Source organism: Vipera berus (assembly GCF_964194415.1).
Source record: "Vipera berus genome assembly, chromosome: 1".
Classification (NCBI taxonomy): Eukaryota; Metazoa; Chordata; class Lepidosauria; order Squamata; family Viperidae; genus Vipera; species Vipera berus.
Genome location: NC_138202.1, coordinates 85329865 through 85355820, shown reverse-complemented (window position 1 = coordinate 85355820; position 25956 = coordinate 85329865). Strand labels below are relative to the sequence as shown.

General features: G+C 39.4%; 2 protein-coding genes across 3 annotated transcripts in view; one reads left to right on the top strand and one right to left on the bottom strand.

Annotated features, from left to right (window-relative positions):
• Nucleotides 1-2398: 2398 nt before the first annotated feature.
• The window catches only part of LOC308676117 (catalase-like), a 29336-nt gene continuing 5778 nt past the window's right edge, over nucleotides 2399-25956 (top strand). For both annotated transcript variants that reach the window (XM_081341853.1, XM_081341852.1), the window contains exons 1-11: nucleotides 2399-2499; nucleotides 13257-13428; nucleotides 14518-14628; nucleotides 15455-15585; nucleotides 17321-17425; nucleotides 18215-18340; nucleotides 19204-19395; nucleotides 19513-19665; nucleotides 20326-20464; nucleotides 22956-23086; nucleotides 24616-24723. In XM_081341853.1, coding sequence (XP_081197979.1) covers nucleotides 2434-2499; nucleotides 13257-13428; nucleotides 14518-14628; nucleotides 15455-15585; nucleotides 17321-17425; nucleotides 18215-18340; nucleotides 19204-19395; nucleotides 19513-19665; nucleotides 20326-20464; nucleotides 22956-23086; nucleotides 24616-24723 — 1434 coding nt within the window. In that variant the 5' untranslated portion in view covers nucleotides 2399-2433. The remainder of the gene's footprint in view (nucleotides 2500-13256; nucleotides 13429-14517; nucleotides 14629-15454; nucleotides 15586-17320; nucleotides 17426-18214; nucleotides 18341-19203; nucleotides 19396-19512; nucleotides 19666-20325; nucleotides 20465-22955; nucleotides 23087-24615; nucleotides 24724-25956) is intronic.
• ELF5 (E74 like ETS transcription factor 5) overlaps nucleotides 6090-25956 on the bottom strand; it is a 55266-nt gene continuing 35399 nt past the window's right edge. The window contains exon 7 of the mRNA XM_081341882.1: nucleotides 6090-6310. Coding sequence (XP_081198008.1) covers nucleotides 6292-6310 — 19 coding nt within the window. The 3' untranslated portion in view covers nucleotides 6090-6291. The remainder of the gene's footprint in view (nucleotides 6311-25956) is intronic.

The window sequence follows — 25956 nt, the reverse complement described above, 5'->3', positions numbered from 1 at the left end:
CCTGCATGAAAGAAAGGGGAAGACATATCACAATACTTTGAAACCTTCCCTGTTGACTTCCCCATTGACTCCTTGTGTGAAGCCAGCAGGAAAGGTCACAAAATGGTGCTCATGTGACTGCAAGGTTGCTGTAATGGCTGGAATTTCTTGATCATATGTTCAGCACTGTCACAACTTCGAGTCGTCACTGAAGGAATGGTTAGTAAGTAAAGACTAGCTGTATAGTGTTTTATTTGGTAGCCATCAAAAGCATCTTTGGGACAACTATGACCTGGATGACTGAGAATCTCCATAGACATTTAGCCACCAAAAGTGTATATGTTAGATAGAAAAGTGTGTGTGTGTGTGTGTGTGTGTGTGTGTGTGTGTAAATCAATGAATGGTGCCTATAATTAAGAGTAAGATGCAATCATTTGATTGTCATAATAGGGTTAGCTAACCTATAATATGTGAGAAGATTCCTATTTATATACTAAAACTTCTATCATGATCTTTAACTGAGTGAAACGGTGCATCATAGGGCAACAATTTTTGAACTGAGGTGCCTCAAATGGACTAATTTACAGAATATACCCAAAATCTGGGACCTGGGACTCCTGAAGGAATTAAATTTGGAAAAGTTGTAATAGCTGTTAGGCTGCAGCTGTGGTCATGTGATCTTCATTTTCAATGTTCTGTGACAATTTCCCAGCCAATTTCATAATCGCTTGCTCCCTCCCCACCTAGCAACAATCACTTACAGTGCAAACAGTTAATTGGCATATCTCATAGGTATAGTGGATCTTGTGATATAAAGAAATGATTCTTTGCCTAGGTAGGTAAGTCAGTGTCCTAACACAATGCCAGTAGTTCTATCAATAGTGAGTTATCAAGCTTTGGCCTGTGCTGTGATGGCACTGCAGTGTAAAAGCAAGAGTATCACCACTCTCAGCTTTCCTTATATGGGTACAGAGCCATGCTCTCCATTTAGTCTAAGGAAAGATCTCTAACACCTGGATGAGATCAGTTATCCACTTTCAGCTGTCTCCGCCAGAGGAACTTGCTGTATACAATCAGTGGAGGGGCATGCATTCAAGGCTTCTGTCAGTACTAATCCTTCGATAGTAGTCAGGCTTACATTTGCCTGATAGTGTTTCCTAAAGCCAGGAATATGGCTTTCTAGGGCTTTGTGTCTCCTAAGGATGACTTAGGAACCACTGAAATCTGAAGCACAACTTCCTCCTCTTCATAATAGAATTTTTGTGCTGTAGGGAGCAGGAATAGAAGTCTTTGTTTTGTTTCACAATAGTGCTGCACAGGTAGTCCTTGACCTATGACTACAATTGAGCCTAATATTTCTGTTGCTAAGTGAGACAGTGGTTAAGTGAGTTTTACCCCATTTTACAACCTTTCTTGCCACAGTTGTTAAATGAATCATTGCAGTTGGTTAACAAGGTTGTTAAATGGATCTGGCTTCCCCAATTGACTTTGCTTGTCAGAAGATTGCAAAATGAACCTCATGACATTGTAACCATAATAAACATGAGTCAGTTGCCAAGCATCTGAATTTTGATCATGTGACCATAAGGATGCTGCAATGGTCATAAGTGTGAAAAATGGTCATAAGTCATTGTGTTCAGTGGTGTTGTAATTCCAAACGGTCACTAAGCAAACTGTTGTAAGTTGAGGACAACTTGAATGTCATGTCCACTCTTTATACCTGTTTCTTACCTTCTGTGGACAGTAGAGAAAGGACAAGGACATCTCTTCATTGCTGAAAGAGAGCAACAGTGAACAGAGTATCCCAGAAGCAGAATAAGGGACAAAAACTTCTCCTTTGCAAGGATATTTCAATCAAAAAATCATAACTTACGGTTCCTCTCAGTGGGGTTCAGGCTCAGAAGGGAAGGAAGGAGGAAGTAGCTAGGTCATGGCTAATCTCTGGGCAGTGAAGATTGAATTCTGCTAAGGTGGGAAATACTATGTTGGTTGGGAACATTGGGAGCTTTAGCTTCAGACAACAGGCAAGCATCAAGTTCAGGGACGCTGCTGTGCACTTTTACCTGCCAAATGTGAATAATAAGGTGGCCCCACCAGACCGGTGGCTTTACAGCCCCTTCTCCGTCCCCTCCAACCATTTTTCCTCCCTGTCTCCAAATATTCCTTCGAAAGAACCGAAATATCAGTTACTCGACTCTTTCACCTCATAAGCGTCAGAGAACGAGCTTTGTAACAGAGCCCCAAACCAAAGAAGAAGGGGCGGGGCCGCGGGGGCGTTGAACTTTCATCAGCTGGCTTTATTAGACAGTTGCAGCTGGGCGGCGATCATGATAGTTGGGACGTTGCAGCTTTGGGGACTGGCTCCCCTTTTCGCAATAAGGATCTTGGACATCAGCGCTCCGCAGCCGAAAGCGTCCCATCTCTCTTAGGGTCGGGGTCTCCCAGTCTCCCAAAATGGCCGGCAATCGAGACTACGCTAAGGAGCAGCTGAAGCGCTGGCAAGAGCAGCGGGACTCCCAGGTACCGACGCGCCCCCCAGTCCCGGCAGAGTCTGTGCTTCTGGAGCGTCCCCAGAAAAGTCTGTCGGGCAGCGCATCCAGGAAGGGGTCCGGGGTGGGCAGAGGACATGAACCTGGAATAGCGTGATGTAGTATAGTATACTGCTACCGGATCAGAGAAGCGTGTTTTGTGTGTTTTGATGGGAGAACAGATAGCAGAAAAAACGGAGTGGAGTTGTGGGGTTAATAACTGGGAACAGGGAATTGCAATAGGTTCAGTCTCGGGGAAGAGAGACTGGCTAAGGAATAGTTTCAGAAATAATTTCTCCTAGGGGTAATGCGGGGTCTGTTCAAGATTTGATCTGGTTTGGATATTCATGTTTCCTTTTTTTTTTGGCAATAGTTAAGCAATGTGTGTTCCTTGCTTGTATAACTAAAAATATCAAGTAGATAAAGGCTGACTAAAGAGTAATTTCTTTTCCCCCCCCCCCTTATTTTAATCCTACCTTGGTTTTATAAATAATTCAAGGGGACAAGCATACAACCTGGCTCTGCCGATTGGCCTGAGGACCAAATGGGATATTCACGAGGCAACTGGATGAGAAGCGAAACGTCTTCAAAGAAAAACAAACTATGACCTGTAGGACTGGGAATCTCCATAGACCAAATGGGAGAATTACACTGTGGAGGTGGCTGCTGGATTCATGACAGTCTCCACTCCCCCTCTCCTTGCACTCTGCATCCCACCTGTTTAGCTTTTTGGTTATCATATTAATGTATTCTCCTTAGTGTGTTTTTAATTGTGTTTTTAATTGTTCTATTTTTCTTCTTTTTGGAAACCTTTCATTTTCTTCCTTTTTATTATTGTAAACTTCCTAGAGTAGCCCCACAGTGAGATAGGTGGCAAATTTAAATTATTATTAATAATAATCCCCCAGTGAGGCACTATCTTGTGGTTCTTGTGTACTCTGAGGAAGATGAGAGCTATGCCAGAGGTTCAACCATAGTGGACAGGTCTCATCAGAGGAATCAGACAATGTCTCTCCCATAAAAAATATGGTGAGACATAAATGTCAGAAAGCCATACCAGCTCGGATGTTGCCTGGGTTAACAAGGTCTGTAGATGTTGGAGTTCCTGAATATCTGGTGAAAAATGGGCTACAGGACTCAGGACTGTTGGATGAGCAACCAGGGCCAGCAGCTGCAGAACATCTGGAAGAAAAGGTGTTTACCAGTCGCAAATACACAGTGATTGAAAACAAAGAAATAATGATCTGTTATTACAGATCAAGTCCAACAAGAAGAGGATATTTGAAATGAATGCACCAGTCCTGGAAAGAACAACATCCATAAATAACAGAAGAGAGGCTAGCAGATCAACGTCGATTTTTAATATGAAATGTTCACAAAAGCAGAATTGGAAGAACTGCAAAGGTTCACCCAGGGCAAAGAAATCAAAGACTTGCCAGAAGTAACTCAGAATGTAGAGGCAAACCAGGGGGAGTTAGTAGTAGAGGAATCCAGCAGAGATACACAACTGTTTTCATTTGGAAACCAGGCCCCCCTCTCCTCTGCCTCAGGAAGAACAAAGTCCTCTAACTAAATAAAAGAATTGTAACAAAGAATAACTGAACATCTAGAATAGCACAAAAACATCAGAATAAGGTTGCCTGCACTGAAGCTTGTTCCAAAGAAACAGCTAGCATAAGCGTTTAAAGATGCAAATACTACAATATCAAGTAGAAGCACCAACTCACTGCAAGAAACAAACCAACCAATGTACAGCACAGCTGCAGTTATAGCTGAATACCTGAGATGCAAAATCAACAAAGAAGAAAAAAAGCCAGTCACCATAAAAATGGAATATTAGACCGGAAAATAAGATCAAGTTGAGATCAGATGCAAACAAGCTAGAATACAAAGAAATACAACAAGGATGTGACAGTGCCTGGAGACAGCAGAATAGAAGAGAAATAACTGGAGAAGATAACAAAATACAAAGACCTACAAATGGAAATAGAACGACTGTGGAAAAGGCAAGCAAGGGTAGTACCAATAGTAATAGGTGCCTTGGGTGCGATCACAAAACAACTGGAGCATCACTTGAACACCATCGGTATTGACAAATTTGCCATCAGTCAATTGCAAGAGGTGGCCTTACTGGAAATAGCTTCCATCCTACAATAACTGTAACATCAAACATCCACATTTGCCTATCCCAGGTCCTTGGTAAGGACTCAATAGGTAGACAAAAATGCCAAACCCAGTCCAAACATCTGGCTGTAATAATAATAATACTCCTTCCTTCTCCTATTTTCCCCACAACAACCCTGTGAGGTGAGATGGATTTAGAGAGTGTGACTGACCAAAAGTCGTTTGGCTGGTCTTTCATGCTTAAGAAGAGACAAGAAGTCCTGGTTGGTCTCCTGGTTTCTAGCGTGATGCCTTAGCCACTAGACCAAGGGTCTCCAAACTTGGCAACAACTTTAGGACTTGTTGACTTAACTGGCTGTGGAATTCTGGAAGCTGATGTTCACAAGTCTTAAAGTTGCCAAGCTTGGAGAACCTTGCAATAGAGCAAACTGTTGTGGATTATTGAGGGACCTCTGGAAAAAAAAGTGACACATTTTCCTTTTCTTACAAATTAATCTAGTTTACTATATTTTGGGACAAACAACACTTACCTGCAACTACACTTTTTCTAGTAACTTTATCAGGAAGGAAAATACTTTCTCAACTTCTGCCATATTCGGTCAAATACAGCATGTGATATTTACGGTACCGTATTACAAGCAAAAGATGCAGATCCTGGTACAATTCATCCGTACCAAGAGCAATAAGATTTCTTTCAATCTAACGTACTGGTGGTCAAGTATAAATTGAAATTTGCCCAAATCCATATGCTTTATTCTGACCTGAAATATATTTTTCAATTTTAGCCATTAGAATAAATGAAGAAGCTGGGATAGAAGTAAGCAGCCTCAGTCCACTTATGGTGCTTTTCATCATGCTTTTAAGAATCAAACTAAGATGAAGCAAATAGTCTGTTTTCTGTTTCTGCATTGCTGGTAATAATTTTAATACAACGTGATAAACTGCAAGAAAGCCAGTTTGGTGTAGTGGTTAAGGGAGAACATGTAGAAATGGGAGAACTTGAATTCTAGTCTTGCCTTGGGCACAGAGCCCACTGGGTGACCTTGGGCTAATTGCGCTCTCTGAGTCCTAGGAAGCAGGCAAATGGCAAACTACTTCTGAAAAATCATTGCCAAGAAAACTAATCTGACATGATTGAATGGAAGAACTCTGCAAGCATAAATACATCTAAGGAAAAGTCAACATGACGATAGTAATTTTGTTCTTTTTTTCTTTCTTTCTTTTATTAACCAGGAAGCTCAGTTATTAAATAATGGGTTCATTAATTATTTTAAGCTATTTTGATTGAAGATTCTGAAATAGAATACAAAGCATTAAAGTTGATTTCTCTTTTTATCAGTTGAATGCATTTGTTTAAAATGCAGTAAAGTTGACATTTATATTCCCTTCAGCTTCTTTTAAAGCAACGTTTAAGATTTTGATATATAATTTAACCGACCTAACCAGGATACAAGCAGGTGATTCTTCAGCTTAAACATTTTTACTGTTTTTATAATTCTAGCTAAATTGTACAAAATATGTCTCTGTATAGTAAGTTGTACATGATTGATCTTCAATTTGTATCAGTTTCCTTGGCTGTTTTCTCCTTTGCTCCCATCCTAGACTGTGATCTGCAGAGCAAATCTGGAGTAGGCGTAACAGTGGAGGTTGGGAAGATAGTTCAGTCCGCCAAAGTTATCCTTTTAAATCAGATGAAAATAATTAGATAACGCCTAGAAAGTCATATAGTATTATTAAAGGTTTGAATTCAATTAAGTTTCAAATTTATTTCAAGTGTTGCTTTCATCTAGTAAAAGCACAGTAATTGCTTCAGCACATAGAACTTACTAAGTATGAGTTCATTATGAAGATTATACATTGTGCTGAAATGCACTAATATGATTAACACTCATGACCTGCTTGCTTGCACTTATCTGTATATATATTCTGTGATAAATGGTGGAAAAGGTGGATAGACAACTTCAAGGGATTAATTCCATCTCTCATCTCTTATCAGAAAATCTGTCTCAGAGACTTTTGAAATTCCAGGGAAAATGGTCGCAGTAGTTAGAGTAGGAGGGTGCTGTTGCAATTGAAAATTTATTGTCCCAAATTCATACTTGGAAGTTGCCTGAATCAGGCAATCAGTTCCTAGTTAACAACCACTCATTGAGCAACCATTCAAAGATATGATGGCACTGAACAAGTGGTACTTATGACATGTTCTCAAAGTTCCAGCCAGCATGCACATATACATCATCTGGGGCTGTGGCAACCAGCCTACACTTATATTTATAGTGTCCTGCAGTCACGTGGTTGCCATTTCCTGCCAACTTCCCGGAAGCAAACTCAAACTCAGTTGCAGAGAAAGTTGCAAGTTGCTTGTGCACTCTGCAGCAACTGGCCTGACCATGCTTTTGCAGTTTCATTGTAGCACCTCTCACGCTGTTCTGCAACACCTGGCAGCAGCCACTCCCAGCCTAGCCACACCAGCCACCTACGTACCATCCCACACCTAGCAGCATCCACTCCTAGCCCTGCCATGCTCATGCTGCGTTGGACACGTGCACACTCTCCCTCAGCTGGCAGCAAACAACCCTAGCAGCTCCCACTCCATGGCAGCCACTTACCTGTCCATTGGCCTGCTTGCAAGCCACCTGATACTTGCAACTTCCTGCCACCTTCGCCATTGACTTTGCTTGTTGGAGGCCAGTAGGAATTTACGAGGATATCCTTGCTTAACAAGCTGTCTTCCTTGCATAACAACAGCAATGGAAATTGCCAGGATTTCCATCACTAACTTCATATGATTCCATGCTTAATGATTATATTGCTTAGCATCAGAAATTTTGGTCCTAGTTACCATTGTTAAGCAAGGATTACCAATATGGATGTTTTGTTACTGGTTATGCTGACAGTGGCATCCTGATTACTGATTTTTCCAAGTAGCATTAATGTCATGCTTTAATGAAAAATAAGTATAAAGGGCTTTTAGAAATATGAGACATGATTTAATATGAAACTTGAGTTAATCTTAATCAAATATTAAACTTGATTAATAGAATGAATATTACAGAACTGTTTAGTATCTTGGCATGTATATGGAATGAGCAATGAGAGATAAGTTTTGTAATTAATCCCTTTGATTTTATTAGAAAAATTAAAACCCAGAATGTCCACTAAGAGTTTTTGATGGACTTCAAAGTCCTGATATGATTGTTATATTTAGCTTTAAAGCAATATGTTGTTTGTTATTGTAGTTAAAGAATACAATTTTAAATAGAAAAGCCAATTTAAATTGAAAATTGCACTGAATATCTTAATTGCCACTAAAATAACAAAGTGATTGCATGTAAATTAAATCCACTCTCATTGGGCTATTTCTCTGCAGTATAAATACACATTAAGATTTGTAATCCATATTCAACCCTATTTAATTTAATTATGAGATTCCGTTGCATGAGAAAAAGCTTGTAAATTATATAGATAAAAAAATTACAAACAAGGTAAAATAAGAAGTTGATATTCAAGAAGTGACTGGTTGCCTGCAGCATAGACCTTTTAGAAACATTTAAAAAATGCTGGTAACTTAAATGGGTGTGTTAAAAACGTTATCACGTGGGTTGATATAATTAAAAACATCATTAGAGTTTTATCTTATACCATCCCAAAGGTAGCTTGCAAGTCATTGAATTAAATATGTTGGCCCTGCTCCCAAATCAAATGTTGGCTTAATAAACTAATATACTGACATCCTTTATCCTTAGGCTCCTCTCTAATTACTTTGTTACAGCTTTATATACCGGTAAGTGAACAAAGCAACTAAGAAACCCAATGTCAAGATTTCAGCACTTCATTAATATAAGAAATAGCCAAGGCAAAGAATAATGTTTACTGCCTTTTTGTTTTTGTTTTTTGTGGGTTACTGATATGATAACAATTGTGTGTTTTCCAGGATGATGATTTCACTGCAGATGCTTGTAGGAGAGACATGAAAGATAAAACATTTATCAAGCACTTTGCAGTTATTAAGTTAACATGGGTGTTAAGTGAATCTGGCATCTCCATTGATTTTGCTTATCAGAAGGTGGCAAAATGTCTTCTCATGACTCTGTGGCACCACAACAGACATAAATATGAGCCTGTTGCAAGGTGTTTGAATTTTGATTGTGTGACCGTGCAACAGCTGTAAGTATGAAAAATGGTCATAAGTCACTTTTTTCAATGCCATTGTAACTTCGAAGAGTTACTAAATGGATGGTTTGAAGTCGCAAACCACCTGTACCTTAATTATGTTGCTGCATATACCTTGTTTCCCCAAAAATAAGACTGTCTTTTTTTTTGCTTCCAAAAGTGGCACCAGGTCTTATTTTGGGGGGATGTCTTTTATACTCACCTCCGGCACCGACAGCCCCACCCAGCCTGTCCACTTCTTCTGCAGCCGAAGGAACACCTTCCTTCTGCAAGCTGCATTCTGGCCAGCATTTCGCAGTCAGGCCTTTCTGGAAGGCCTTTGCAGCCGTGTATCAAGCTATTGATTCAATCCATAGCTCAGTTTTCGGCTGCAGAGGTTTTGCAGAACCAAGCTATAGCTTGAATCTTTAACTCAGTTCTCGGCTGCAGTGGCCTTCTAGAAAGGCCTGTGACTGAGAAATGCAGGCCTGGCTGCAGAAGACACTGCAGAAGTGGGCTGGTGAGGAGAGGCCTGGCTGCTAGGTAAGCGGGTGCAGGGTGGGTGGGGCAGCTCCACTATCACCACTGCCCTAGCTTGATTTTTAGGTGTGTGCCTTGCCCCAAAACTAGGGCTTATTTTGGGGGTAGGGCTTATATTAGGCCTACCCTACAAAACCAAGCTAGGGCTTATTTTCAGGGTAAGCCTTACTTTTGGGGAAACACAGTATGTTAATCCACTTTCTAGGGCACTGGGGAAGCCATTTTGTCCTATAAACAAACTTTCAGTCTTTTGAATGTTTCACAAAACTCTTAAAAATAGGGTTGGCTCACCTGGCTCATGGGAGGCAGGGGGGGAGGGAGGTGATCCAATGCACTGTGTGGCTGCCTGCCCCGGCATGGTCGTGGGCAAGCCGAGAGACAGTGGGATGGAGTGGGTGGCGTGTAGGGATTGCCTGCCTCCTCCCCATGCCTCTGCCTCCATTTGCTGGTGGTGCCGCTGCGCAAGCCTCCCACAAACCAGGCAGCTGCACAGCACATCTGGATCACCTGTCTTCCCCCCACCCTCCGTGTTTAATCTATATGCCTGTTGGTGGCAGATTTATTAGAGTGCCTGGCTTCCAGGAATTCTTTAGGATTTAACAAGCTGTTCTAGTACATCAGGTGTCTCATAAGCTGAAATTGCTGTTGGTCCAAACAATGTTGTTAACAAATGTTGTAACTTTAAATTTTGCCTTTGGGTTACATCTGGTAGATGACAGATATCTCTTAGCACAGAACAGGTTAGAACAGTGGCCTTCAAACTTGGCCCTTTTATGACTTTTCTGGGAGTTGAAGTCCACAAGTCATAAAAGGGCCAAGTTTGAAGACCCCTGGGTTAGAAATTCATCTTCATTTATCAATTGATCTGAAATCAACATCCCACTTCCATCCAATTGTTCCATATCATCCTCTTCCAAACTTTTAAAATTGGGTTTCCCCATAAAGTAATTTAGCATGGGAAAAAGGATCAATATTTTTTTAATTAGATATGACATTTCATAATTTTCTGATGTAATTTTTTCCAGAGATAGTAGAATTTTAGTATATTCATATCCCAATACTGTTCACCTAGCCAAAGTTGCTACATAAGTACAGTATGTTCCAAAATTGTCCTAAACAAAAAAATTAACACCAGTTGTTGACTTTCATTATTTAATAATTGACATTAGGTAAACATAATGATATAGCTCCAAATTCAGAAAACCAAATCCTTCCTCACTAATTGGTAATTGCATTTTCTTTAAAGATATTCTTGGAAACAAGAATTTTTCGAAACAAGGAATTTATTTTTTGAAAGTATTTCCAGATATATACACTAGGATTCAGAATATTAATTAATCTGAGAATAATATTCATTTTGAGAACGTTCTATTTTCTTTATATTACATGCTGCTGAGTTTAATCTTTTGTATACATATACCTAGATATTCAATGTATTTGGTACAAATACAGAATTGATATTCCTGAACTGATTAGGTAACCACATTTTTGTCTATAAGTATCAATTCTGATTTGGACCAATTAATAGAGTATTCTGCAATTTTACCAATGGCTTCTTTTCCATCAACACTGGGATGGTAGTATGAGGTCTACAACTAAACAAAAGAATTTTATTTGCAAATAAAACCAATTTGTTGTCTAATAGCCAAGCCAGGTTTCATGCAGATATTTTTTTTAAAAAAGTGAACGTGGACATCTTGCTTAGGTCCTCTTAAGTCAGGGCTTTTCAACCTTTTCACAGATTGTACCACTTTTAGGACATGACAATATCTGAGTACCACCAGTGCTTAGCAAGGTGTCAAAAACTTGATGACTAAAAACGGGGGGGGGGGATTTGAGGTTTTACTGATTAGATTCATTTGTTGTTATAGAAATGGCTAGTTTATGATGTTATGGAAAAGTAAAAAGTTGAGGGTCAATGTTAATGCTTCCTTCTACTGCAACAGAGGAAGTCTGTTCTTTTCCCCTTCTCCCCCTCACTTTCCCCCCTTTTTTCCTCCCCACTGTGTCCTACTATTTGCTTTTGTATTTTTGTATTTTATTCTATAATCTAATAAACTATTACAAACTGTAGAAAAAAAGTAAAAAAGTACCAGTTTTAATTTCTTTGGTGGCTGTTCCTTTGCTGAATCACTTTCCCTTTGCACTGACAAATGTATGATGAATTTATCCATGTTTATTAATATTGTACCACTACCAGCTAGTTCAAGGGGTCTTCAAACTTGGCACTTTTAAGACTTGTAGACTTCAACTCCCAGAATTCCTCAGCTCTCATGGCTGGTTGAGGAATTCTTGGAGTTGAAGTCCACAGGTCTTAAAGTTTCTAAATGACTCCTGAGCTAGCTGGTTGGCCCTTCTGAGCTCTTCCACAGTGTAGTAAGAATGCACCCCCCAATCCCTTCCCTGTACCCTTAAAGACACAGTAATCAAGTACAAAGCAAGAAAATAAAGAAACACAAACTCCATTTTTTTTCTCTTTAAGCTGCCTCAGGCGTGTCACATGTCACAATGTTGCAATCCAAGACAGAAAGGCTCCGGCAATTGCGAAAAGCTTTAGCTTTAAATTAAGCCAGTTTACCTTCAAAGAAAACTTTCTAAAAACCACATACTCAATTAAAGGGGGTAAAACTAATTACATTTGTTTAAAGGGATTAAACCTTTCCTTTTGTCTTTTTCCCCTTTCCCCACCGAAACCACGTTCTTTTATAGCCTCTCCTCTCTTCCCCCACCCTTTTTCTTCAGTTCACCTCCAGCTCCAAGCTGCTTCTGGAAGTGCCAATCAGCTGGAGCCAATTAGCTGGAGCCCTGCCGGCTCCTGGGGCTTCTGCCGAGTCCAGAAAGTCCTGCAGCTGCCTTTCCCTCTCCCTCAGGCTTGGCTCACTGAGGTTCATTCCCCTCTCTTGCTACACTTGGCTAGCAGTTGCAAAGTACCACAAGTGGTACACATACCACCGTTGAAAAGCCCTGCTTTAAGTAGTGAAAAAGTAGGAGAAAGCATGACATTAACCTTCACTTTGGATGTAGGGGACATATATAATATCTTAATCTATTTTATAAATTCCAAAGGAAATCCCAATCTCTTTAGTGCAGCAAACTTGTACTGTTTATGTATTTTGTCAAAGACTTTTGCAACATATAGGTAATGATAACATTACACGTTTATTTTTATTCAAGTCTATTAGATATAACTAGTCTAATATATAGTGCTTGGCTAGTTTTTGTAAATCTTGTTTGTTCATTTTTAATAACAAAACATATCACTTATTTTAATCTATTTATAACACTGCTGTTAAAATTTTGTATTATCATTAATCAATGAGATGGTGTGATTCATTAGCATGCTGAATATGATCTTTACCAGCTTTTGGTATAACTGTAACATAAGCCTGATTAAATTCAGGTGATAAGATTCCCTTATCAAATATCCTTTTATATACTTGGAAAAGTTTTGGCACCAAAAGTTCTATAAATATACCACTCAATAGGAAACCCATCTACTTGTAGGAGATGACCAGGCTGAACCTCAGGGCGGGGTCAAGCACATCAGTCTAGAGTCTTTATGCCGCTGGAAGAGACCTACGAAGTCTATTGACTCTTATGTGTCGCCAATTTGCTTTGACCATTAGTAGATCAGATTGTTGTATATAGATTGCATGGAATAATCTCTCAGTGCTTTTGAACTATCTCCTGGCTTATGCTTTCTTGCACCAGACACTTCTTCTGTGTTTTACCACTAGCCAACTTTAAATTTTCTTGATATATAGCTAATCTCTTAATTTATATTATGAATTAATGTCTCCAATTTTCCTGAAGCTACAGATGACAGACAGACAGATTTTGTTTGTCAAATTAACCTGGGATTGCTTTCCAGTGACCACAAAAAAGTTGTGGAAGTTTTTATTGTTATAATTGTGATTCTTGTTTTGAACCTAGGAAGCCGATTCCTTAACCACAGGAGCAGGAATCCCAGTGGGAGACAAGCTGAATGTCCTGACTGTTGGTCCACGAGGCCCACTTCTGGTTCAGGATGTGGTTTTCGGTGATGAAATAGCACACTTTGACCGCGAGAGGATTCCCGAGAGAGTTGTCCATGCCAAAGGAGCCGGTTAGTTTTCGAATTTGCATTGTTTCTGTGCCTCTTATGCTCTTAATCAATTTATTCAGGAATCTTTCTGTGATGCTTATACAGTAGTCTGAGAGGCAACGAACGCTAGTCAATGCAATATTTATTTTTGCCACTGCTTTTCTTCATTGGAATTTGAATTATATATAATCTATCCATTTGTGGCAGTTTAAACTTATGTTTTTGTCTTACTTTTATTTATCTTTGCTGGTCTTATTTTGCTAATTGATACAATTTAATAACATTTAACATTTTTTCTTTAAAAGTTTGAAACATTAAAATTGTGATTAACTAATCTGTTTTATGGATCATAGATTTGTGAACAGAAGTAACCAGGAAATATTAGAATCAAATTAACTTTCTGTAATGTTGGAAAAAGAGATCTTTTTATATTTTTTCCACTTTGTTCTATAATACTGCATTATTTATAAATCATGATTTATTCTACTGAATCCTTGCTTAGTTGTGTCATATGTATTGAGCACCTATTAACCTAGTTTACTTGTCAACTATTGGTTGACTCATAATATTTTCTCAGAATTTTTAAAAGAAAATCCAGAAATATTGTATTGTCCAGAGGAAAAATTATTTGCATTTATTGCTCTGGAAATGTATTTATCATTCAGAGGTTCATATTGATCTAAGCATATTTAATTTAGAATCTTTTTTTTTTGCATGTAATACACCCTTTCTACATACAAATCTAATCTAATTAAGAATGATATGCTACAGGTAAAACTATTTAGAAATTACCATTGTTCAGTCTGTAAAAAACATTTGTGTGCAATGGCTAAGGATCAAGTGTTAGTATGAGAATGGGAAAAGAAGGCAAAATGAGTGAAAGTTGATTTCTTCCTTTTTGATAGCAGCATCCTTTGTTGAATCAGAGATTCTTCATTAAAGGGAGCTGCTATGTTTACAGTAACAATAAACATTTCCAAAAAAGCATAAAATGTGTACATGTGAACCCCCGATAATATTTCTTCCACCATAACTAATATTCTTTCCAAATCTACGGACTTTGGAATAATCTTTTTCATTTTAAGAGAGTAACTCCTTTTAATTTTTCAGGAGCATTTGGCTATTTTGAAGTGACTCATGATATCACCACATACTGCAAGGCAAAGATATTTGAGCACATAGGCAAAAGAACGCCAATGGCTATTCGGTTTTCAACTGTTGGTAAGGATCTTGTAGACTTTCAGTGTATGTTATTTATTTACTTCATATATAAAGGAGTTTCACTGAATATGTGTATGTGTGTGTAACACATTTTAATCTATTTCAGTGGATATTTATGTGCTGTTTTTAATTGATACTGGGCAATGTCATTTAATAAATAACACCTTCAATATGAAATGTTGATTCTTTATATTTTTCTAAATTTTTAATAGAATGTTATTAAATAGGCTACTGCAGGAAAGGATCAATGCATGTGTATTTTTGAGCAAGTTTTATGAACACCCCAAATACAAGTATATTCTTTCTCTAAAGGATATTTATGTCTGCGTGTATCTGAAAGAATAATGACATATATTTTATAACATTATTTGACAGTTTGATTGAAATTATTGGTTTTTAATTTGTATTGCCTTGTTTCATTCTATGTTTTTAATTGTTTTAATTTAGTATTATATTTTCTAAGCTGTCCAGAGTCTGCTGAATGGGCATCTCCAATAAATTTAAAGCAATGAAACCAAGATGTAAATTTGACAAGTATTTCATAAGTGCTTTTTCTACATGTAGTCACTGAACACATTAAATTATTTGAATTTAAAAGATAATTTGCAAGTAATTTTTCCATTTATTTAAGCCATCTCTTCCTAGCCTTCCGCCATCCTCTGAACTTTAAATTACTTCTGTCCAATTTTATTTCTGCTCTTTCTCTCTTAAATGTCAACCATATGGATTATAGATGCCACAGTAAGTAAATACATAAAAAAAGTTGGTCAAGGTATTAGACTGTGTGCATAGAATTTAATCATGGGAATTTTTTATTTTTTTTAAGCTGGAGAATCTGGCTCAGCTGACACAGTGCGTGATCCTCGAGGCTTTGCAATGAAATTCTATAGTGAAGATGGAAATTGGGATCTTGTAGGGAACAACACTCCCATCTTCTTCATTAGAGATCCAATGCTGGTAAATTGGAACATAATTAATATTTATGATTTGTGGGAACCTAAAAAGTAAATAAAAAGAAGATTGTGTATATTTAAAGCAACATCTTCTGACAAGTGTCTTTTATATTTTATAGGTTCTCAGTTGTTATCTTGATAATAATAATAATAATAATTTTATTTATATACCGCCCTTCTCCCGAAGGACTCAGGGCGGTGAACAGGGCAAGCATAAAAAATACAGAGATACAAAAGTTAGAAAGGATTAAATATATGCCCACTAAAAACAGTAAATACAAATATTAAAATAACAATAAAAAAACCCGCCCATCCCCCATCAGGCCAGGCCGGCTTGTTCAAATAAGAATGTCTTTAGATCGCGACGGAAGGAGCGAAGATCGGGCACCGTCCGGAGCTCAACCGGTCCGGGGCACCCACAGAGAAGGACCTCCCCCTGGGGGCCACCAGCCAGCATTCCTGGAGCTTACCGTAGCATCCTTCCATAGAAAGCATATTTCCTTTCCTCCCTTCTGCTGGGAGGAAAGCAGCAGAAAATGGGGCTGCCATTTCCAGAATGGAGAAGGGAGAGACAGGCCGATGCAGGGCGGCAAGAAAGTGTGGTGGTGATGGAGGGCTGGCAGAGGGATACCAGGGTGGGCGGAAGGAGGCAGCAGGGGAGGCTTGGCCCCCTGGTCATGGAGTTGGAGGAGAAGGAGGCAGCAGGGACTTAAGAAAGCCCCTCCAGCAGCAGATGTGGCTGTTGCGCAGTGGTGGCAGAGCCTTTCACTGTCACTTCCCCCTGGCGGAGGGGGACCAGGTAAGGCTCATCCTCTGTAGCATGGCAGTCCGGCTCAGGAGGGGAGTAAAAGGGAAGAGGCAGGCAGGCAGCTGACGTAATCGAAGGCACCTCATCTCCATTTGGTTTCCGTTGCTCCTCTCTTGGACTTTTGGGGAGGGTTTTTTCCCCCACCTGGAAGGAAGTTGAACGAAAACCAGACAAGTTCTGGAAAACACAGATTTATCATAACCAATTCGCCAAACTCAACAAAAAATTAGGTATCGGTTCTGCCAAACCGGCACGAACCGGCTGAATCCCACTACTACATAGCATCATCTCTTCAGTGTGACTTTGGGGTCTCACATCAAACTGTAGATCATATTGTGACCGGCTATAAGCTGAGGGCATCTACCAGTCCAGTATCTGTTTTTTAAATATAAATGACACTGTGCTTCGATGGTTAGGTGGCCTAGACATTGATGTTTGAACATAGATCTTTTTAACATTTATATTTTATTGGGTTCTACTAATCTAGTTGAAATGTTAATATATATTGCTAGTTCATGTATGATATGCCATATGCTAAATAAATAATAGGAATTCCAGTTTGCCCATCTTGAATATCCGAGGTAAAATGGGGGAAAATATGCCATTATTGAACCTGCATTCAGATTACTTAGGTTGTTATATGTTATGTGGTAACATTGTCACTTAGAATTGTATCCAGAAAAATAATTATTAACTCTTTTTTAATAACCAGAATTTTACAGGAGTTTAAAGCTTCCAGGCAGTCTTTAAAGTCAGCCAAAATAGAAAATTGTCTATTGTTAAACTACTTTTTGCTAGTTCAGTAATATTTTCAAATTATAGATGTGATTCTTCAAAATGTTTATTGGGGAGGTATGATTCGGTAGTGTCTATCTTGTTAGGGCCAAGGTTCATTTTACGTAATTAATTCTTTGTTTTTGTATTCTGTTAGTTTCCCTCTTTTATCCATACCCAAAAGAGGAATCCACAGACACATCTGAAAGATCCAAACATGGCATGGGACTTCTGGAGTCTTCGACCTGAATCTCTACACCAGGTAAGATTTTACCTCCTTTTAGTCTGTTTCATTTAAGCCCTCTGTTCTTCATCTTTAGCTCATAGAAAATGGCAAAGACCAGGAGATACAAATTAAAGACTGGATTCTTGTTATGCTGCTATATTAAATTACATTTCTCATCATAAAAAAAGTTATCAAGAGAGAAGAGAATTGGGTTTAGTTTTTATGGCATCTTCATTTTTTTAGATAAAAGCCAAAAAGCCATTTCTTGTTGTAGTTCTGCTCTTGCAAACGTGAAGGGAAGGATAGGGTAGTGTCTAGAATTTCTTGAAATTCATGTGTTTGTCTTTGCCAGTAGAAATATGAACGTAGAAATATGCATACAGTGTGTATAAATTATGGTGCAGAACACCTGTTTTTTATTTATCTGTTGCTACCTTGTATTTGCAAAATCAATAAAAATTTCATAACAGAAAAAAGCAGCTAAAAGATTTTTTTATAAATAAAGCTAGCCCAGTTTAAGACTATTTTTTTAATTGTTTCTTCCCTTAATGTCTTGCTGATGCAGACACTGTTTTTCCTCTGAATATGCTAAAAGGAAACAAGGCATTCTCTAAAAGGAGCATTAATTATTCTTGTTTCTTGAATGAATGTCATGAAACTGCAATGTGACATTCTAGATATTGGGCAGGGCTGGATGGGAATATGCATGAAGTATAGAATACAATTGGAATACACAGTTTATGCAGGAAGAGACAGCTGTTCAATGGAATCCGACCTCTGTGTTCTCATTAAAGATGGCTATGTACATTGTTTCGGCTCATTTAGGTATCAATCCTGTTCAGCGATCGTGGCATTCCAGATGGGCATCGCCACATGAATGGCTATGGGTCACATACTTTTAAGCTAGTCAATGCTTATGACAATGCAGTATACTGCAAATTTCATGTAAAGGTAAATATGGCCTACTGTTACTATTTTCTCTTCAATGTTGAGCCATCAAAAGTCTGTCCCTGACTGCTCCATATGATTCCATGTAACTTATTTCTTTCAATTTTTATCAGCCATGCACTTAATTTCTTTTTTTTTTTTAAATTTTATTAAATTTATTATTTAAAAACATTGGACACAGTACCAGCGAGCTGACAAACCTTTTTGTCTACAATGTTGTCTACACTTAATTTCTTGGCAAAGCCAATTGCATTAATATCCGTTCTTATTTTTAAATAATAACAATATTATTTTTAGCAAAAATCTTCTATTTTCCTTTATAACATTGGAAAATTTTACCCTTTCCATCCATAATACTGTTTTTCCTACATATAATTTCACAATACATCCTTGGACCTAGATTTATTTCTTGTATAGCAGCTTTATAAACATTCTCTAACAGCACATTTTCATTTTTAAACTGAATTCTGTTTTAACACAGATTGCTGCTACTGGTCGGGATGAATGGATGGAGCTGAGCATTTACTGTCCTTCCTGACTCCTATATGGAGTTGGCAGCAGACATTTTTTCTTTATGCCCTAAAGAGAGAGACATCTGCCATTACCTAGGATTGAACTCTCAACCTTCTGAGTGCTGGGCGAGAGTCTTCATCATTAGGCCACCACACTGCTTGTGATGATGACCTAATCGGTTGAGGCGTGTATTAAGAATAAATATTTTTACATTTAGTAATTGTTGTTTACTCCTTCCACGCATAGTACTGCACACATAATTTCACAATGTATCTTTGGACATAGATTTATAATTACATTTAGTAATTTTTGCTAGCAAATTACTAATTAACATTGCACTTCAATATTTTTAGACTGATCAAGGAATTAAAAACCTCCCTGTCAAAGATGCAGAAAGATTGGCTTCCGAAGATCCGGATTATGGCCTGCGTGATCTTTACAATGCAATTGCTAATGGAAATTTCCCCTCTTGGACTTTCTATATTCAAATTATGACATTTGAACAAGCTGAATTGTTTCCATTTAATCCTTTTGATGTAACAAAGGTGAGTATTTTTTGTGACCTTTTCTCCTGTATACAGCACAGAGTAGAAAAATACATTTCTATATTGTGCAAGTCCAAGCTAGATATAAAAATAAAACATCTTGGTCATATTTTCTAGGTTTGGCCTCACAAAGATTATCCTCTCATTCCTGTGGGAAAAATTGTCTTAAACCAAAATCCCGTCAATTATTTTGCTGAAGTGGAACAACTGGCCTTTGATCCAAGCAACATGCCTCCAGGAATTGAACCTAGCCCTGATAAAATGTTACAGGTAACCAGAATAGATTTTTTTTCACCTATTCATTTAATTGCGAGACTAGGAACTCAGTTTCTCAATAAGGTTATTTTTACAAAAATGAAAACATGTTAACATCAGTCTGTTTGGTATTAGAAGTTTTGTTCTTTATCCCATGCTTTTTATTTTTGTGGTGTGTTGGGATGTTTGTTCCCACCTCTGAATATAAAAGCAATTGGTAAAAAGAACACCATTCATTATTTGCACCTCAGGTATTAGCAGAGCTTGACACAAGGAAGTTGTTTGGTTAGCATAAGATCCTCATTCCAGATATAGTTACTGAGATGAAAGATTGTAGATTTCTTATTTAATTACACCATTAATTAAAGGATTTAGATTATAAAGTACTTAAAGAAAAGAAAGAGTCTGAGGGATACTAAAGAAAGCATCAAAGACTTGCTTCTAATTTTGTTCCCACTTTCTGCTATATTAAATAGATACTCTTGACCTGAATCTACAGGTTTGCTTCTGGGCCATGTTTTTGGGTCCTCTGAAATCAAGATTTTTCCTTCCTGTAGAGTAGGATCAGCAATAGTCTTTCAAAAGCAGTGATGATACAGGCAGTGATGAGAAAAACCGGGGGGGGGGGGGAACTGTCCGCTTCCTCACTTTTACCTCTGTGATATATTTTTCTAGGGTCGTCTTTTGTCATATCGAGATACCCATGGACACCGTCTGGGACCCAACTACCTTCAGATTCCTGTAAATTGTCCATACCGAACTAGGGTGGCCAATTATCAGAGAGATGGACCTATGTGTGTTTCTGACAACCAGGGTAAATCTGAAAATAACATTTGGAAGCTAGGCTATGCCGGTAATTTAGAGTAACATTTGCAGCTGCTTTTTTCTTCATTTACATTGACACCACAGCTTAACTTTGTGTCTAACATACCGCCATGGCCCCATCGGAGCCCAGTTCAAAGAAGGAGGAGGAATTGGAACTGGGACCATCCGACAGGGATGGCACTTCTCCTTTGGCATGTTTGGAGAGATCAGAGGCTGTCAAAGAAAATGCTGTCCTGGGCCTCTCAGGGGTTGGGGGAGGTGGTCAACCAGACGGACAGTTGCCTGCTTGCACAGACACAGGGGAGGATTGGCTGCTAACCGGTGGTGGTGCTGATAGGCAGCAGTTCTCCTCTGATGAGGAACAGTTGCCTCCTCCACTCAATCCAAGGGCAAGGAGAGTGGAGTGTAGGCAAGCCCAGAGAAGGGCTGCAAGGCAACTCAGGAGGAGATTGCCTCACCACCTCCTCACAAGGAAGACCTGGAGGGGAGTAACTTGAGGAGAAGCCATGGGGGGTTAGTTCTTGCCAGGAACAATTGTTTGCTTTGGCTTACACTCCCCTGGCTTCGACTCATACCTGTTGCAGTTTGCCTTGCCTCACTTGGAAGATTGCTCTTTGCCTTTTTGTCTTGGACCTAGCCCTTCTCTTGTGGACTGCTTTGGCCTTTGCTTCATTAGGCTTTGGAACTGCTTCTTGCCTTGGATCTTTTCTTTGCCCTGAGGACTGCCATCGTCTTGTGCCTGGACTCTTCCTTGTGGACTGGACTTTGAACCTTGGACCTTGCCCTGTGAGCGTGCTCCTACTCTGTGGGCTTTATTTGTACTATAGGGGCTGTTTGGGGGACTGAGGGTGGCTGCCTCCAGGGTAGCATGGGGGTGGAGCCTTACTGGTTGTTGGAGGGCCCTTTGCTGGAACATTTGTTGAACAAAATAAAGGACTCTCTAGAGGCCTTCCTTGCCTTGACCGTCTGGGTCATAACACATATATTTATTTTATGTGGACACAAATAAGAGATAATGGAAAGCTAGTATCTTGCAAAGAAAACATGGTTCTTTTTTCCAGCACTGCTTTACACTTTATAGAGGCTTTTAAAACATGTTTTATGATCATACTTAAACAACCATTTTAACAAATTTCTGTTATGCTTTCAAAAATTCAAATGTATCTATTGTTTCAAGAAGGTTAGAGATTCCTGAAGTATACTAGAATGTAGAAAGTTTGGTTAAGCATATTATATGAACTTCAAAATCTGAGTTTTGCACTCTGGCGAAGGGAGTCCTGTCAGCAGGTGGCAGCAGCTTGCAACCTTCCCTACCGGTTTCCCCATTGACCTTCCGGGGAAGCCAACAGGAGAGGTTTACAAATGGTGGTGACATGATTGCAAGGGGCTTGGCAACTGTTAGGGTAAACAGGTTGCCAAGCACCCAGATCGAGATAACGGGGGAGGGGGGGAAATGGCACAACATTTTACAGTGGCTGAAAGTCTTTGTAGGCTGCAAAACATCTTTTCCACAGCTGTTGTAACTTCGAATGATTGTTAAACAACCAGTGGTAAGTTGAGGACTGCCTGCTAAAGTGGTAACATTTTAAAAAGAAATTTCTGAGATGTCAGACTTATCCTAGAGTTGAAATACAAGAATGGGTTCTCATTCAAGAATTCAAAAATTACATGACAAAAACACTTTTGGTGGGTTAGAGTCCAGCACCATTGATGGATCTGTCTGTCTGTCTGTCTGTCTGTCTGTCTGTCTGTCTGTCTGTCTGTCTCTCCCTCCCTCTCTCATCCAGCCATATGGGCGTGGACCCACACATATACAGTAGATACATGCACATTTTGGGGGAGCAGAGTGGGTGGGTACTGAAGTTTAAAAAGTTTAGGCTTACACTGCAGTTACGTGCTTTTCATCTCAACTGTTATATAACTGAAATAAGGTTATATGTCAAAGGCAGAGAACGTCAGAAGAGGTTTCAGAGCCTCCAGCCTCCCCACCTCCGATTTAGCATTTATCTGAGACATTCATTGATGTTTACCCCACAAGCGATTCTAAAGCGAGCCAAAATTTAGCATCATAAATGAATTCATTATTTTTATTACTACTGAAGCAAATGAATAGACCCAAAATATTACAATATTTTTAATAGCCATTACAATATGGTTGTGAGTCAATTAATATTACAAATATATGTACAGTAATTTTACCTTCAAGCTTTTTTTTCTTACATTATCAAGATAATTACAGGAACAGAGAATCAAAGCCCTAAATAGTTTTTTGTTGGTTTGGTTTGGGAATTGGAAGCAGCTAAGAATAGCCTTAGTCTGAAGGAATCCAGTTCTCTGAAAAGGGATTGTAGAAATTCCATTAGCTTGAAAAAACAAAATTTTAACTGTAAGGCATGGGTGATATGCTTGCAGAGCTAATCCTCCTGCATTATTTGCTGCTTTTGTCCTGCTTCTAATATATTGTATTTTTTTCCCCTTAGGTGGTGCTCCAAACTATTACCCAAATAGTTTTAGTGGCCCAGAGGAACAGCCTACTTTCAAGGAGAGCTGTGTATTTATCTCAGGAGATGTACAACGTTTTAATAGTTCAGTTGAGGATAACGTCTCTCAAGTAAATAAACTAGAAATGCCCTGTTACAGGTGGTCTTCAACTTGCAACTGTTCATTTAGTGACCATTCAAAGTTACAATGGCACTGAAAAAAGTGACTTATGACCATTTTCCATATTTACGACCATTGCAGCATACCATAATCACGTACAATCAACATTTGGATGCTTGGCAACTGGTTCATATTTATGACAGCTGCAGTGTCCCCGGGTCATATGATCAACATTTGCAAGCTTCTGACCAGCAAAGACAATGGGGAAGCTAGATTCACTTAACAACTTTGTTTCTAACTTAACAACTGCAGTGATTCATTTAGCAAATATGGCAAGAAATGGTGGGCAAAATTCACTTAACAACCATCTCACTTAGCATGCTAAATTTTGAGCTCAATTGCGGTCGTAAATTGAGAACTACCTATGTTTTATTTTGGAAATGTCTCTAGGCATAGTTTTTCTTTTTCTCTCTCCTTGTTAGAAGGTAAATTTATCATCAATATTCTCTTTGTACGTCGTCCAAGCACCCAATTTAAAACAAAAAGTTGAGAGCCCTTGCTTGAAATAATTCTATCCTCAAGTAATTAAGTTTTGGTTTCCTGTTTGCTCTCGCCTTTTGTTATTCGATTTTCATCACAAGTGGATCCATGTATAAAAGTGAGATTATTGGGTCTCTTGGAGTCAGTCCAGTAAGCTATTTTTCCTGGTTTGGCCAAAATTACTATAATGTGCCAGCCCTCTGTACTGCAGATCATTCAAAAATGTCCACCCACTTCCCATTTATAAAACATATTTAGAAGTAATCCTGGGCTCACGAATACAATTGGGACTGGATTTACAGTCGTAAGTCAAGGCACTCTCATGAATGGGCCCCGATTTTACAACATTTTTGTGACAGTTATTAAACAAATCATTGTGGTCATTAAATGAATCCACAGCTATTAAGTGAACCTATTTTTTAAAAAAGAGTGTTTTTTGCCAGTAACCAGCAAACACTGTCACAAATCAGAACTGTGAGATGCTGTAACAAGTCATAAAGGCAAGATGATTGCTAAGAACCTAAAATGCAGTTATGCGTTATGCGTGCAGATGCTGTATGGCATTTCCTGATAGCCAAATGTGCTAGACGGGCTCAAAGCACCTGTTCTGCTCCTGATGTAATTTCAAAAGATTGTTATGTGACTGATTGTACATTGATTATTAGACATTTGTAATGTCTTCAAAGCAAATTAGGGAATATTTGAGGATGTAGGAGGTTAAGCTGCTTGATACAGATGTGGTCCTGAGAGTTGCTTTAGCTAAAGAGGCAGTCAGTTTTCAGTGCATTATTTAGAGCATTTGGGGGTGGTTCAAAGAAGGCAGAACTTTTCACATTCCAAACAGCAGAGAGAATTCCATGATAATGGTAAATAGCCATTACTTTATTCCCGTGTATTTAATAGCTGAGGTTGATATTGTTGATGAAATTGGAATTGTAGAAGATTTCTGTTAGGTGGCAGAAGGTATACGCATAACGTTTGCTTTTACTATTTATTGAGGTACGGGACTTCTTTGTCAAAGTACTGAATGAAGAAGAACGCATGAGACTTTGTGAGAACATTGCCAACCATCTTAAGGATGCTCAGCTTTTCATCCAGAAGAGAGCTGTAAGTAACAATGTAATACATCACAAGGTGGTACATCAATTTCAATTGAAGAGGCAACATTGGATTTGAGGCATGCAGGGTACACAGATATCATCTGTTGATAACCCCTTAAAGCAGCTATGTCTTTTCTTGATCTTACACATCTGCTGGCATACAATTCTGGATAAAGATGCTTTTGGTAGTCCTCGCTTAATGACCATTCATTTAATTATTGTTTAAAGTTCTGAATCTGACCGATTGCGACTAAGAACCCATATTAGGTCTTATCTCGCAGCGATGAGGGTGGCGAGGTCTAATTACTTCGCTACCCTCATCGCGTCTGCAGATAATCGCCCGGCCGCCCTGTTTAGGGTGACCCGCTCCCTCCTTAATCAGGAGGTGAGTGAGGAACCCTTGCAGGGTCGTGCCGAGGAGTTTAGTCAACATCTGTCGGACAAAATCGCTCAGATTCGGACCGGTTTGGACTCCGACTGGGCAGAGTCAGATGATCAGGACACGGGTGGTCTTGTCAATGTTATCTGGGAGGAGTTCGATCCTGTAACTCCGGAGGAAGTGGACAGGATTATGGGGAGGCTGAGCTCCACCACATGTTTATTGGACCCGTGCCCTTCCTGGCTGGTTTATGCAGCCTGGGAGGGGACACGAGGCTGGTTCCAGGCGGTTATATCTGCCTCTTTGAGTGAGGGTAGTTTCCCCGCCGCCTTGAAAGAGGCGGTGGTGAGACTTCTCCTCAAGAAGCCTGCCTTGGACCCAGCTGTGTTGAATAACTTTCGTCCGGTCTCCAACCTTCGCTTTCTTGCGAAGGTTGTTGAGAGTGTGGTGGCGCATCAGCTCCCCCTAGTTCTGGATGAAGCGGATTATCTAGACCCGTACCAATCGGGTTTCAGGCCCGGGTACAGCACGGAGACGGCATTGGTCGCGCTGGTGAATGATCTCTGGAGGGCTCGGGACAGGGGATATTCCTCTGTCCTAGTCCTATTAGACCTCTCAGCGGCTTTCGATACCATCGACCATGGTATCCTGCTGCGGCGCCTCAGGGGATTGGGAGTGGGAGGCACGGTTTTGCAGTGGTTCTCCTCCTATCTCCTGGGATGTTCGCAGTCGGTGTTGGCAGGGGGGCAGAGGTCGACCTCGAGGCCTCTCGTTTGTGGAGTCCCTCAGGGGTCGGTCCTCTCGCCTCTCCTGTTCAACATCTACATGAAACCGCTGGGTGAGATCATTCGTGGTTTTGGA